Source organism: Salvia hispanica, chromosome 5 (genome assembly GCF_029641045.1).
Source record: "Salvia hispanica isolate PSC_SH4W2 chromosome 5, Shi_PSC_v1, whole genome shotgun sequence".
NCBI lineage: Eukaryota > Viridiplantae > Streptophyta > Magnoliopsida > Lamiales > Lamiaceae > Salvia > Salvia hispanica.
This window is the reverse complement of record NC_142696.1, coordinates 22,536,081-22,552,385: the sequence shown is the minus strand read 5'-3', so window position 1 is coordinate 22,552,385 and position 16,305 is coordinate 22,536,081. Positions and strand designations below refer to the sequence as shown.

At 33.1% G+C, this 16,305-nt stretch overlaps 1 protein-coding gene and 1 pseudogene across 1 annotated transcript; both read left to right on the top strand.

The window, feature by feature from the left end:
* The first annotated feature begins 9,530 nt into the window (after nucleotides 1-9,530).
* On the top strand, nucleotides 9,531-11,516 carry LOC125186187 (protein NRT1/ PTR FAMILY 2.7-like). Its single transcript, XM_048082534.2, has 4 exons — nucleotides 9,531-9,636; nucleotides 9,717-9,931; nucleotides 10,006-10,529; nucleotides 10,612-11,516. The coding sequence occupies exons 1-4, from the start codon at nucleotides 9,567-9,569 to the stop codon at nucleotides 11,411-11,413; spliced, it is 1,611 nt and encodes a 536-aa protein (XP_047938491.1). The 5' UTR covers nucleotides 9,531-9,566; the 3' UTR covers nucleotides 11,414-11,516.
* A 3,502-nt stretch (nucleotides 11,517-15,018) lies between these two features.
* Nucleotides 15,019-15,547, top strand: LOC148926457 (uncharacterized; annotated as a pseudogene).
* The last annotated feature ends 758 nt before the right edge of the window (nucleotides 15,548-16,305 follow it).

Here is a 16,305-nt window from a genome sequence, read left to right as displayed (position 1 = left end):
ACGAATTCAAATAAAGAATGATTTTTTTGACATGTGGGTTTGGGTTGTATTAAACAGTATAATGTGTTGTTTTCTTCTTAATTCCACGGTAATGTTTGTTAATCTTTATGTGGTTTATTAAACAAAACTTGGCTGTTTAGTTTGATGATTCTCGGAGTAATTATTATTCCAAGTTGGCTTCGCTGAAATCTCAAGCATAAGGGATACTGTATACAAGAAGGATTAATGTATATATATATGTGATTATATATATGTTACTATTTACGTGTGTGCGTATGTGTATAATAAGGAAATGCAATGATTAATTAAACATTAAAATAATGTTTATAAGCATTGCATATATTGGACGTACAATGTCAACTATGGAATTGTTACACGTATATATAGTTATTAATGTGCATATATGTTACAGTGGAATTGGACGGTTATAATTAGTTTACTAATAAACTAATTTCAATTCCCAACCGACACATTTATTTGTGGGAATCGGTTGAAGTACATAATTGAAGTACATGCAAACAAACACAATTCTTCATGAAAGGGTGTCGACTACCTATATATATGTGTGCCTCCATGCATAAAATATACAAGAAAGATACATACTTGAATTACATGTCTTTACGACATTTGTACACACATACGCTCGACACATAGGAGTATATATCTGAATAGGTACATTAAAGATCTCGATTCTTTATCCATTAAAAGAATCATAAAAGGTTTGAGGTCAAAGAGGGGATAACATCAATTATGGAGAATCCAGTCAACGGAAGGACAAACATCAAATGGTGGATTTCAACCTCTACATCAAATGAAGAAAGCATGGATGGAGGTTGGTGATTTTATCTCCACTTTATAGTATAAATGTTGTGGTTGAATTAATTCAAATCTAGAATAAGATTTCATTATCGAAATCATTAAAATTGAGATATGGCTTACAGTTGGTATCAGAGCCAATCTAGATTTGGTTAATTTACCATTTATGTGATTTCAAAATCGAAATTTGAATGGTCTTGGATTTTGCGATTTTGGTTAATGTGCTTCCGTTTATGTGTTGGGTAATTGTTTTATAAAATGTTAAAACAATATAAGGATATTTTACCCATTAAAGATTTTAATATTTAAATAATATATAACATGTTTATCACCAAAGTGGTCTTGTTATATTGTATTTATTTATTGAAAATGATGAATGTTAATTAATTGATCATGATTATAGAGATGCTATAAATGACATAAGAGTTTGATTGATCAATTATTTATATTATCTATATACTAGGAGATTACCCAAAGGTGGATCATTGTATATAGTTAATAAATACGAAGTGGATTAATCATGTATTCATATGTCATTTAGTATGTACACCCAAAGGCAACATGCTTATTTGATATATGTTTAGTTTGATTAATTATTAAAGTATATATATTTAGCATCGTTGAAAGTACATGTGCTTAAGTATTACCCAAAGGTTACTTGAATGCATGTTATTTAAAGTTTTATTACTGTTTATGAATCTGTGTTAAAGAACTCAAGCACGTATAGATAAGCATGTATAAATGTTGCAGCTTTATAAAATTTGTGTGCATATGCTAACTCTGTCATTAAATTAATGGGCAAAATTATCAAGATTGGTCTTAACAGATCCGACTTACGTTGGGTGTAAAGATAATGGACCATGCCATATTAACGGAAGAGGAATTTCAACCATTATGGAAGAGAACTCCGTGACTGAAAGTCTAAATTAAGACTTGGGAGCGATCAAATAGGTTGAGCCTTATGAGAATGACAATGGCAGAAAATTTGAGATCATTTTTGCCCATGACAGAAAAAGCAACGGAATTTATTAAGAAAATTAAAGAGCGTTCACGATCGAGTTTGGCTGATAAGTCCAATGTAGAAGCATAATGAATGAGCTTACTACAAAGAAGTTTGACTGGTCTCAGCCGATTCACGATCATGTGACAAACATGTCTAACTTGACAGACAGTAAAGTTAACGACCTTGAGAATGAAAATTCATTAGCAATTGTTGGCCAAAATTTATCATAAACTCCCTACATGTTGAATTTAGCCTGTTCCAGGTGAATTATAACACCACTAAAGATAAATGGGACATTTAAAGAATTAAAGGCTATATTAGTTTAAAAGGAAGGGAGATTAAAGAAGATAAATTATCAAGTTGTGAATCTCATAGTTCTTGAAGGTGTGGACACCAGTAAAGGAAAACTAAGTAAGTAAGACAAAAGGAAGGATAAATCGTTTCTGAAAGGTCCAGAAAAGCATATCCATAAGGAAAAGAAGTGTTTCATTTGCAAGAAAATAGAACATTTCAGGAAAGATTGTCCTAAAAGGAAGGCTTCGTTCGATAAGAAAGTTGAACATAACGTTTTTGTTTACTTTAAATTAAATCTTATCGAAGAGCCTAATAATACTTAGTGGTCAGTTTTGGTGCTACAATTCATATGTCTCATGCTAAACATGGATTTTGTTTGATCCAATCTACAAAAGGATTTAAACAATAATTGTTCATAAAAAACATGATAAATGCATGAAACGAAGGCATTGAGACTTATAGATTGATCTTAGACATCGGATGTCATGTAGATCTTAACGGTTATCTCTATGTGTCTGAGTGTGCTATAAATATTATTTTTGTAAGTGGATTGGATAACTTATATTTTAATATCAAGATTGGATATGGTATGTCCACATCGTACCGAAATGATTACTATTATGGTAATGGTACATTATTTGATTCACTTAATAGATACAATCTTGATGCAAAGTTTTCTGAATCCTTGTTTAATATTGAAAGTCAAGGCGTTAAGCGTTGTTCGTCAAGTAAATGTTTGGCGTTCTTGTGGCATTAAAGATTAGGTCATATTTCCAAAGAAAGGAATATGAGGTTGGTAAAGTATGAAAGTCTTCCTCAAAGTCGGAATTTAGTGTCCTAAATATGTGTGTTGATTGCATTATAAAGAAATTAGCCACAAGAAGCACTCAGCTTATTAAGTTAATACATACTGATATATGAAGTCATTTTGATACTCCTTCTTGGGTTGATAAAAATTACTTTATCATCTTTATTAACGATTACTCACATTATGGAATAAATATCTGTAGCATAAAAGATCCAAGCCAGTGAATGTCCTAAAGGTATTCATTGACGAGGTGGATTGCAGTTAGATAGAACAGTTAAAATTGTGAGATCGGATAGAGTTGTTGAGTTTTTATAATAGATATTGTCCATGTTCATTTGAAAAGTTTCTCGAAGTATAGGCATTTTGTGCACGTTATAGAATGCTTAATACTCCACTATAGGATGGTGTAATGGAAAGGTGGAATCGTACATTAATGGAAATGGTTAGAAGTATGTTAAGTTGTTACACTTTACCCTTTTCATTGTGGATTAATCCTTTAAAGACTACGATGTATATGCTTAATTAGGTTCCCGGTAAGACAGTTCCTAAAACTCATTTTGAACTGTGGACGGAAAGGAAACCTAGCTTAAGGCATATTCGTATTTGGGATTGTCGAGCATAAGTAATGTTATATATGATCCACATGAAAAGATTTTGATTTAAGGATTGTCAGTGAATTTTTTATTGGCTATCCGGAAAAATCAAAGGGATATACACTTTATTGTTCTAACCATAGTACGAGAATATTTTAAATGGAAAATGTGAGGTTCATTGAAAATGTGAAAATTAGTGGGAGTGGTGAAAGATGGATGTTCATGAAGTCCACGATAAGGTCCATCCACATATTGTTGCACCTAAGGTTATTGTTCTATTGTGTCACAATCAAAAGACACAATAGAACAACATGATGATGTGTACAACCCACTAATCGAAAATAAAGTAGATGAACCTGTCACAATTCTAGAAGAGAATAGTGAACCACAATAAATATTGAAACGATCAGTAAGGAAAAGAAAATAGGTTGTTTCAAATTACTGTGGTTTACACTATTAAAACTGAATGTGACATAAGCCGTGATAAATATATACTCATTCCAACGAGCCATGAAAAGTGACTATTCTTCAAGAATTGTTTTGGCTTTGGTGGCTCATTATGATCTTGAGCTTTACCCGAATGGATGTAAAAACCATCTTTCTGAATGGAAAATGGTAGAGAAAGTGTATATGGACCAACCTAAAGGATTCTTGACCACATGACAAGAAAAATTAGTATGTAAGCTGAGTAAATTAATATATGAGCTAAAATAAACTTCCTGTGAATGGTATTTTAAAGTTTAATGATACTATTATGTCATATGATTTTGTAGAGATCATTATTGATTGATTATCTATGTAAAAATCAGTGGGAGCAAGTTTATGAATTGAGTCTTATATGTTGATGACATTTTGCTTGCTGCAAATGACATGGGTATGTTACATGATCTTAACAAGTAGTATCTCTCTATAAGGATTGCTCCAATTCAGAAGGGAGACAAGTTCGGTAAAATGAATGTCCTAAAAGTGAATTGGAGCATAAGGATTTTGAAATGAAGATATAAGTGAGACATCTTTGTGATCGAAATAGAAATATTTTGAGGTTATCACAAGGATTATTGAATTTGTTTCACAAAGGGTATATCAATAAAATTTTGGAGAGATAGAATGGAAAATTGCTCTTTAAAGATAGCTCCAATTTAGAAGGGGGACAATATCCTAAAAAAGTGAATTGGAGCGTAAGGAGATGGAAAGAATTCCATATGCATCAGTGGTTGGGAGGTTGAACTATGTTCAAACATGTAGGTGACCGAATATTACATTATTGTTGGTATGTTGGGTCAATATCAAAGTAATCTCACAAGGATCACTGGAAAGCTGCAATGAAAGTCCTTAGGTTCTTGCAAGGCACCAAAGAGAACATGTTTATATAAAGGGGATCTGATGACTTAGAAGTCATTGGATATTCAGATTCAGACTATGCTGGATGCGTCAATGGTAGAAAATTGACGTTTGGCTATTTGTTCCTTTAAGTCGTGGGAGCAATATTATGGAAAAGTGGAAAATAGTTTGTCATTGTTATTTTCACTATGAAAGTTGAATTTTGACATGCTTTGAGGTCAAGGTTCGTGAAAAGTTATTGCGAAACTTAATCTTGGGACTTGGGATTGTTAACATTATAGCCAAGCCGCTGAGAATTTACGGTATAATTTTGCAGAAATCTTCTTCTAAAAGAAAGATAAGTACTTGAAAGGTGATACATATGACGCTGAAGTACTTTTCGGTGAATGAAGAAGTACAGAAACATGAAGTGTCCATTGAGCATATTAGGACAATATAATTGTAGTGGATCCATTAAATAAACGATTATCACTCAAATGTTTATTGGCCATGAAAAGCATTTGAGTGTTATGGAGGAAGCCTTGCTATACGAATTATATAGTGTTCATAAGGTGTAAGACACTTGGAATTCAATTAAAGTTGTGTTTCTGTTTATTGAATATGTTATCATTATAGTTTGTATACAATTATGGTTCGTGGATAACATATATTAAATTGAGAATAAAAGTTCTATCTCAATGAAAGGTCAGTATAAAGTTAGAATTGGTTTGTGATACATGGAAGAGATCATGTCGCTTAATGATGTGTGACCGCCATGATTCGATTAGTTCTAATTTTATATGGTATTTAAAGGATTTATGAACTTGATATAAAAGTGCGCATTATGGTTATTAAACCATCAATATGACACAAAGGTCAAGTGGGAGAATGTAAGAATATTTATATTCTTATGTGACCTATGTATCTATTGGTTTAATATTACAAATTAAGTTCATGTTAAATGTTAAGTATTCTAATATTAAAGATGATTCCGTGATGGATCGGTTTCGATTAAAGAATTAGAATCGGGTGTATTGATAACCCTCCTCTCTTACCTCTAATTACGATGATATATATAAATATATATGTTAATATGTTGATATGTTATATATATACAAGAAGGATTAATGTATATATATATGTGATTATATATATGTTACTATTTACGTGTGTGCGTATGTGTATAATAAGGAAATGCAATGATTAATTAAACATTAAAATAATGTTTATAAGCATTGCATATATTGGACGTACAATGTCAACTATGGAATTGTTACACGTATATATAGTTATTAATGTGCATATATGTTACAGTGGAATTGGACGGTTATAATTAGTTTACTAATAAACTAATTTCAATTCCCAACCGACACATTTATTTGTGGGAATCGGTTGAAGTACATAATTGAAGTACATGCAAACAAACACAATTCTTCATGAAAGGGTGTCGACTACCTATATATTTGTGTGCCTCCATGCATAAAATATACAAGAAAGATACATACTTGAATTACATGTCTTTACGACATTAGTATACACATACGCTCGACACATAGGAGTATATATATGAATAGGTACATTAAAAATCTCGATTCTTTATCCATTAAAAGAATCATAAAAGGCTTGAGGTCAAAGAGGGGATAACATCAATTATGGAGAATTCAGTCAATGAAAGGACAAATATCAAATGGTGGATTTCAACCTCTACATCAAATGAAGAAAGCATGGATGGAGGTTGGTGATTTTATCTCCACTTTATAGTATAAATGTTGTGGTTGAATTAATTCAAATCTAGAATAAGATTTCGTTATCGAAATCATTAAAGTTGAGATATGGCTTACATACCCGACTAACTGCGGGACGGATATCGGGACTAACTTTTGAGCCAAAATCGGATGCGGATACCCGTTTCGACACCCCTAATCCATACAAGAAAATTTGCAATATATCTCACGTTGTTGAGAAGTACATCCCTCTAAATTTTGACTCATGTGATTCAGATTCAAACAAAAGATATACGAGTATTTTGTCTGGATATAATCTTGGACATATAATGAATTCTTTTATCTTATTTTATTTTTATGTTGAGAATTTGTGTATTGGTTTTGGCATTTTTTGTTGCAAATTGTTGACAAGGATTTTGTTACATCAAATTCATCTACTCTAATTAAGGAGACTCGCACGTAATTTGAAATAGAGGGAACATCATTTTTGGTCCACGAACTTTGCCAAAGTATCATTTTAGGTCCGTGAACTTTGAAAATATCATTTGAGGTCCATCAACTATGAAGTAATATCATTTGAAGTACTTTTTTACTATTTCCAAAAAAATTTAGACGAAAATACCCTCAATATTTTTAAGGGTATATATTTTTAATAAACTTATGATATACTCATATTTTTTATAAATATCTTTACTATATATTTTTGATGAAATTTCTAAATATAATTTGACTTTCAATATTATCACTTAATTTTGTGACATGCAAGAAATAATCCTTATTCAATTTTTTTATTATTAAAGAAGTTCTATATTCAATTTTAAAATTCTTTAATATAAATAATTGAAGAAGCAATTTAACTTGCATGTCACAAAATTAAGTGATAATATTGAAGGTCAAATTATATTAGAAAAATCGTCAAAAATATATTGTAAAGATATTTATAAAAAATATGTGTATATGATAAGTTTATTAAAAATATATACCCTTTAAGGTATTGAGGGTATTTTCGTCCAGAAAAACTTGGAAATAGTAAAAGAGTACTTCAAATGATATTATCTCATAGTTGATGGACCTCAAATGATATTTTCAAAGTTTACGGACCTAAAATGATACTTTGGCAAAGTTCGTAGACAAAAAAGAAGTTCCTCTTTGAAATAATATAAAAATTAATTATTTGCACATAGCACACGTGTTAGTCTGTTAGACTAGTTGAAATAATAGCTGACCATCAATTCATTAAGATTTGATACATACTTCATCCTTCTATTTGATTTTATTTTTTTGTCTATTACAGTCGAAATATCCACCTTTTTATATTTATTTATTTTTATTTATCTCCTTATTTATGCAATTACATTATCTTTTTTCTTTATAGTACTTTATTTTTGTTGTTAGATCAAGAATATAATGGGATAAAGTAATAGTTGATCCAAAAATTTAAAATTACGTCTAAAAAAGGACAAAGATCGAACTCCTAACTATTTGATTAAAGATAAACAAATCTCATGTTGCTCAAACATACTTTTTAAGTTTTTTTATTTATACTTTAATAGTTAATACGATAAACAACTTCATTTAAAATAATATTTCATTTCAAAATAATGGTCATCATGAATAAAACATATACATATGAATTGTGTATAATATTATGATATCATTATCATTATTTCTAAAAAACTTAAAAAAATGTTTTCCTAAATAATTTCCTTTTTTCTAATAAAGAATTATCATAATATTCGTTTCTTGATTAATTTAATAATTGAACAAACAATGTCGTATTTTTGGTACAATTCTTATAATATTAACACATAATCAATCCATAAAAGAGAAAAAACCCTGCTTTCTAATTTACTTGGCAAATGTGAAGGTTATTATCTTAAAAGTAAAATTTATTGATAAAAATTACTACTACTATAATTGGGATTTGAGTGGAGAAAAATCACAGTTGATGATTACAAGAATAAATCAAATTAAGAGCGTACATAATATTACTGAGATGAAAAAAATTAAATAAGTTGAAAGTAGAACACGGAAATCCGTAAACGTAGCTTTAAATCAATCAATTTTTTTTTTTTTTTTTTTTTTTTTACAATTGCCAATTTGCCATTGATTTTATTGTGATTGGTAAACAGGTTATTGAAAAAGGTAAAAACGTATAATTATGTTAATTTAATGAGTTCCTGAAAAAGATCACAAGATACATTAATTGAAGAAAAGCGAAAATAAAAACAAAATCAGTTACATGTGAGCTAAAAGTCAACTGCATGGTCGTTATTTATTTTCAAACTTAATAAAATCGTGAACATGTATGCAAAATAATTAATTAAATACATTTTGTGTGCAGTGAACACTCATCACTCATTGCTAAAATTACTGGACTGTAAACGTGAGCAGTGGAATATAACAAATTCATCAATATTGATTTTTAAAAAAAAATTGAATTTCTCTTTACATAAAAAATCATGTTTGACCACTATTACTACTTCACCTTTTTTATAATTAATGCAAATTTTTTTTAAAAAAATATGAATGTACAGAAATAACAAGCGACCCTATAACTAAGAATTCATTTCGATAGAATCAAGTTTCCTGAAATATTTTGTATGCCAATGTGTGACTTTTTAAAATTATTCCATTCACGAATCAATTTTCCGTATTTAGAATAATGTTAATTATCTTTTATCTTTTCCCATTTAAACATCCAACTACTACATTTTACAATAAATAAGTCCAACTAAAATTAGGTGTCAGGCAGAAAAAATATAGTATACTTTTAATGTAGTGAGTGACATACAGATTATAAATTTCAATACAAAGAAGGCAAAAATGTATATGTATGTGAGTTTAATTAGTATATGACAAATAATGCTTACCTTTTGATTCCTTACATTTTAAGAAGTTTGTTATGCCATGAATGAATAATAAAAGCACACACTACACATATGTCTTCAAGGTTCAACATTGAACAGAGGAGAAAATAAAAATAAACAACTTAGAGTGGAAATTGAATGATGATGAAGAGTGAAGCACCCCTGCGCCGTGCTCGTGGCGGATGGATCACCTTCCCTTTCATCATAGGTTCTTTTTCATGTCTCTTTTAATTCTTAAAGCATTTTACAAGTAATGAATTAATGTTTGATTTTGTTGTGGAAAAACAGCAACAATGGGTGGTTTGACACTCTCATCTGGATTATGTGCCAACCTCATTACATTCCTGAGAGATGAGTTCCATTTTGAAGATACTGATGCTGCTAAAATCACCAACTATGTCAATGGAAGCATCACTTTCATCCCTATCTTTGCTGCTATCATTGCTGATTCTTTTGCTGGCTGCTTTTCTGTCATCTGCTTCTCCTCCCTCATCTCTTTGCTGGTATGTTTCTCTCTCCTTTTTTCATAAACAAAAGGAAGAGATCAAGATTATGAAGTACTATTAATATTGTGCAGGGAGTAGTGCAATTGCTACTTTCTGCAACAGTGAGCCATTTGAGGCCTCCTAGTTGTGAAAAGGGTTCCATTTTCTGCAAGCAACCCACGCCTCTTCAAGCCGGTCTTCTCTATCTCGGCTTGACTCTCCTCTCTATAGGAAATGGAGGCACGCGCTTCACTCTTGCATCCATGGGAGCAGATCAACTAGACTCCACAAAACATCAGGGGATATTCTTCAATTGGTTCATTTTCACAATCTATGTGGCTAACTTCGTGAGCTCAACGCTCATGGTATACGTGGAGGAAAACCGGGGCTGGGGGTGGGGCTTCACCATCTTCACCATGGCCAATCTGGTTGGCTTGGTGGTCTTCCTCTGTGGCACAAAATTTTATCGCTTTGTCAAGCCCACTGGCAGCCCTTTCAAGAGCTTGGCTTGTGTCATCGTCGCAGCCATTAAGAAAAAGAAGATGCATCTCTCACCACAAAGTGGAGATTATCACCATGATGGAGATGGTTTCAACTCTCCCACACCATTTTTCAAGTAAGTTTATTATCACTTGATATATGCTATAATTAATTAATACTAGTTCCATAGTTTAAACCATATTTGGATAAAATTGTAGGTTCTTGAACAAAGCAGCGATGAAGAATGAAGAAGAGTCTAGTTCAAAGATAGTAAGTCCATGGAAACTATGCACAGTGCAACAAGTTGAAGATCTGAAGAGGCTAATCAAGATTGTGCCAATATGGATTAGTGGTTACATATTGAGTATACCTATAGCAGTGCAGATGAGTTTCATGATCATACAAGGCAAAACCATGGACAATCACATCACCTCCCATTTCAAAATCCCAGCTGCCACAATCCAAGTGTGTTTGCTCATCGCAACCTGTGTCACCATATCGTTGCTAGACCGCCTCATTTTTCCGCTTTGGGTAAAGCTCACTCCCAATAGGCCTCCCACGCACTTGCAGCGCATTGGGATCGGCCATGTCTGCACTATACTCAGCAGCATTGTCGCGGCGCTTGTGGAGTCTAAGAGATTAAGCGTGGCAAGATCACATAACCTCGTTGACCAAGTGGATGCAGTGGTTCCCATGTCGTTGCTGTGGCTGGCGCCACCGCTGGCCATTCTTGGAGTTTCGGAAGGTTTCCATTTTGCAGGACAAGTTTCATTCTGTTACCAAGAGTTCCCAGCTTCGTTCAAGAGCACTGCAACAGCTGTCGTTGGTTTGACAATCGCGGGGGCCTTCTATTCGAGCAACCTCGTCATCGATGCAGTGCAGAGTACAACGGCATGGTTGCCCAACAATATAAACAAAGGGAGACTGGACAATGTGTATTGGTTGTGCAGTGGGATAGGAGCTTTGAATTTGGTGTTCTTTCTTGTGATTGCATCTGTCTACAAATACCATAAAGCTTAAAAATGTAGGGGTTGGCTCATCTAAGTAATGTTGTAGTGAATTATTCAAATAAGTTTTCGCATCATTGGAGCGTTGGATTTATGTTACTATATTGCTTTGTAAACTTAAGCTTGCCATTTATGATTTGAACATTTATCTCTTAGTAAAAAAAAAACAAAAATGTTGAGGAACATGGTGATGATTGCCAGTAGTACTTGCTAGTACATCGGCTTAGGTTGATTTCATTCCATGTCTTTTTTTATGTAGTGTATAGTATGCATATGTTTTAACATTCAATGATATATATTGAAATTAATTAAATTTCCAACTTCCTTAACCTGGGTAGAGCCAGGATTTCATTGTAAGAGGGGCAAAATTATAATATAGGATATTTTTTATATATTTGAAGAGGAGCAATTTGTATAATTTTATGTATATACTAAAAATTTTGCATATAAAGGTGAAGAAGGAGTGAGGAGGGGCATTTGCCCCACCTTTAAGTATGCTAGATCGGCCCATGTTCTTAACAAACATACAAAGTATAGATATGATAGAGCTTATAATTTGATACTATACATTTTGGAATAAAATACAATGTGTCGTGTATCATACAAGAAAGTGTAGTTCAAACTTTAAAAAATTTACGGGTATTATCCCTAAATCTATGAACTTTGGCCAAATTTTAGTATTTCCCACAAACTTTAAAATTGAAATAGAAATTTACTTTTATGTCATTATTTACTCAACTATAAAAATTCGTCTAAGCGCATCCACATCGGTGATCTCCACGGCGGGCTGGCCTATCCCGACGAGATGGGTTGCCGACGGGATGCCGCTGCGGTGACTCCGTCGTAGAGGATTGCCCTCCGTGGAAGGCCTTTCGCAGTGTGGCAGGTCACGGCCCAACGTGGTGTCCCCCCAGCGCACGGTGATGCCCACTCGCCCTCTCGGAGCAGTGTCGTTTTGACTGTTGGGGATTTTGATTTTTTTTTTAAATATTAAGAAATATAAAAACATAAAATTTTCTCACTTTCCAAAATATTACTGTTTTTTAAATTTTTTTAAATATCCAATTCATTCATAAATAATCTATAAATGCCTCATTCATCACCCTTCTTCTCTCTAAAAATATTCATTTACATTCTCAATTCAAGAAATGAATCCTGAGGAAGTTAGAACCAAGAGTATTATCAACAGTATTACGCTAGCCTAGCTGCCGCGAACCCTTCGTTGAGACACCGCCACTACATCCATCGTGATCGGGTGGAAGTCGCCCAAAGGCTCGTTTGAAATTATTTATGCAAGAAACCACGATTCCAAGAGGATTGCTTCTTGTGTTGTTTTCGCATGCTCTGAGACTTATTTAATATAATGTCATTTTTAATATAAATATATATTTTTTTAATATAATGTATAATTGAAATTCAAATTGGTTGGAGAAAAAAAAAGAAGAAATGAAATAGTAAGACCCATGAATAATTAAGGGATGAAATAGATTGTTGCGGATGTTATCTAACTAATGGAATAAAAATGGTTAAAAATGGTGTCGAGCCATCAATAGTTAATGAATAGGACGGTAAGAGATGTATTGATGTGGATGCTCTAACAATGATCAATGAATTTACAAATTATATCAAACGACAAATTTGTACCACAATGATATTTTACAGTGTACACAAAATATTTTGTGTAAGGACATAAGAGTAAAAAACGACTACTATTTAAAATAAATTATTTACAAATTATCATTTCTTTTTATACGGAAAATATATGCTAGCAGCTAGAATGGCCAAGAAAAGTAGATGAAAAAAGTTAAAATTTCAGTGTCCCACTTATTCCCTCCGTCCCATTGAAATTTTTTAATGTTTATATATTTATGTTGTGAATTTTAATGAAAAAAAAACTTTGTAATATTATTAAATCTTTGTATATTATCTCTAAATAAATATTTAAATCTTTGTAGTGTTATCTAAACATAAATTATTTAAATCTTTGTAGTATCAAGATGCATCAAGTTACTCCCTCCATCCCCAAAGAATATGCACTTTGGGGACGGCACGAGTTTTAATGTAAAATTTGTAAAGTAAGAGAGATGTAGAGAGAAAAAGTAAGTAAAGTATTGTTAGTTGAGAATGAGTCCCACCTCATTAGAGAGAAGAGACTTTCCAAAATTAGAAAGTGCATATTCTTGTGGAACGGAGGGAGTATTATTTAAACATGAATTATTTACATATTTTAATTGATCAACGTAGTTACAAGTTATGCATGCCTTTGGTTCTGTTTTGTTTCTATCACCCTTGTCTGTTAGACAGTTTACCTAGATCTGAGTTTGTTTCACTTTCCGTTTGTGTTTTCCGATTCAGATATGGTATTTCTGCTTTTCGTCACCATCTTGATACTTTAGTTCTTAGCTACAAAAATCTGAGAAATTAAACTAGAACAAGAACTAAGAACGAAAGCGAAAAATGAAAGCGAGTAAACGTAATGTCTTTGCTTCTAAATGGTAGAACTGTTGCTGAAATAGCTACGTTGGCTGGAATGCGAGAGCTAACTGACATCGCCTTCGGCAGGTGGCCGATGGTTTGGGTTTAGGACTCGAGACATGGCGGAAATGGAATGTGACGGAACTGGGAACTGTGAGTGAGTGATTCATCCTCCATTTTTCATGCTAATACTCCTATTTATAGGGCAGTATGACCAAAATCCCTAAGGTTACTCCTTCTTTGATTTGACAATCCTTCTCGTTAGAAACTTCTAAGTTGGCCTCATTTTCGTTCCAACTCTCAGGTGTAGCCTTTTGACCAGTTTTGCTCATCTTTTTGCTATTTTCTCACTTAGTTTGCCTTTAGTCCCCTTGCGTAGGGGTGGTTCGGTATGGTATACCGTACGGTGAGTGTCATACCGTATGCTGTACCGAAAGTTACAGTATGACAAAACACCATACCGATACTGTATCGAATTTTTTGGTATATCGGAATTCGGTATACCAAAATTCGGTAAGGTAGTTTTTTATACCGTTAGCATATCGTGTTTTGCGGTATACCGAACTGCGGTACGATATACCGTTATACGTGTTATACCGAAAAAATTCTATTATACCCAAAATATTCAAAAAAACAATTCTAGTGTTCAACTACTTCAAAAGGTCCAAAACAATTAAACTTCATCACAATCAAATCTTTTCATATAGTCATACTTTTAAAATTTTAGTACAAATTTTATATATGTATGTTTATATATAATAACCAATTGGTATACCACAGTATACCAAAGCGTCGGTATATATCGATGATTCGGTATGCACCGGTATAATTCTCCACCCGGTATAATTCTCCATCCCTAGTTGTGTGAATTTATACTATTCTTACATATTTAACAACTAATTTGTACTATCTGTTTAAACGCGGTAAACTGGCTTAGTAACCAAGGCACGAAATGAGATTCATCAAAGTTCAATTCAAATTTTCTTTAATTTGCATTGGTTTTCGAACAGGTTATAGTACGAAAATGTCATTTTTCACTTTGTTTCATTTTTCATCATTTTCACTTTGTTTCATCATTTTCACTTTGTTTCATTTTCATTTACTACAATGGCTTTCTTTCTCTCTAAGATTGGGTTTGTGCAAATGCATGCGAGAATGTCGCTGAAAGAGTAAAAACCAAGAATGAATCTCTACAAATGCAACAGAGAGAGAAAATGTGTAAGGGAAATGGGATGCGAAGCCATGATGATGTGAAAAAACACTGGAAAGATGTACACCACATTATTTCTAGTAGAACCTGCCGGGCGTATGGAAACTACATCGAGGAGCTTCTTTGCAGAAGTTTTCACCCTTGTCCGATGAGTCTAGGAAAGTTTCCTCTAGCCCTTCTGAACGAAGTGATAATGCATCGGGGTAGAGATGAACCGAAGGCATATTGGATGAATAGTAGACACAAAGAAGTCTACAAGTATTCTGGTTGAAATTTTAACCAAGGCGCTCGAAGCTCAAGGAGCATTTGACTTTGGAACATGCAAAGCTCTACATGGAGGGAAGAAAGAAAGAAATAAAGTTCTATTTGGAGGATAATGATCATGATGAAGACACATATCTGGGCGATTACGATGAAAGCGAGGAGGGCGAGGACGATAAGGAAGACAACGAGGAGGAATAGAAGAAGAAACAGGTACTCCACCCGGTATAATTCTCCACCCAGTATAATTCTCCACCCCTACTTGTGTGAATTTATACTATTCCTACATGACGGATGAGGTTTTTATATAGGGCAGCGACTCTTTGTGTGTGCGTGTCAACTGGCCAGGAGGGTACCTAGACCTAGTTGTGTCGTTGGGTCTGTGCCTAAAACCTCTTGTCAACAAAAATACCTCAACCCACTTCTACTGGCTAGTATAGTAGAGTAAGGGTCGATCCCACAGAGATGGATGTAGACGAAGTGCAATTGCAAAGACATTTTGGAAGGGTTGGTTTGCTACCACGATTTTGGGGTTGAGTTCTACCTAGGCGTAAAATTAAAATGAGATTCTACCTATACTGACCAGTAGGTAACTAAATGCTCAATGCTATTGGATGTGTACGTGAATGTGAAAGCTGGACACCTAGTTGTGCATATGAGAAGCTACTAGACAAAACTTACTAAAAATGGCTAAACAAAAGGTAAAGGGAATCAAAGGACATGCTGGCAGACTGGCTGCTGGTTTTGCAGAAAAGCTGAAAAAGTGCGAGTACAAAAGAAAAAAGTAACAAAAACAACATATCTTTGATTGTGACATTTTCTTCTTCGCCAAGCTAAACTAACCAGATCTAACAAACTCCATTGATGAATGCTCAAGCTCAAAAATTTGTAAATGCAATATTTAACTTGAAATCAAGAACGAAAGCAAGAAAAACTGAGATTTACGCATACTGGTCTAC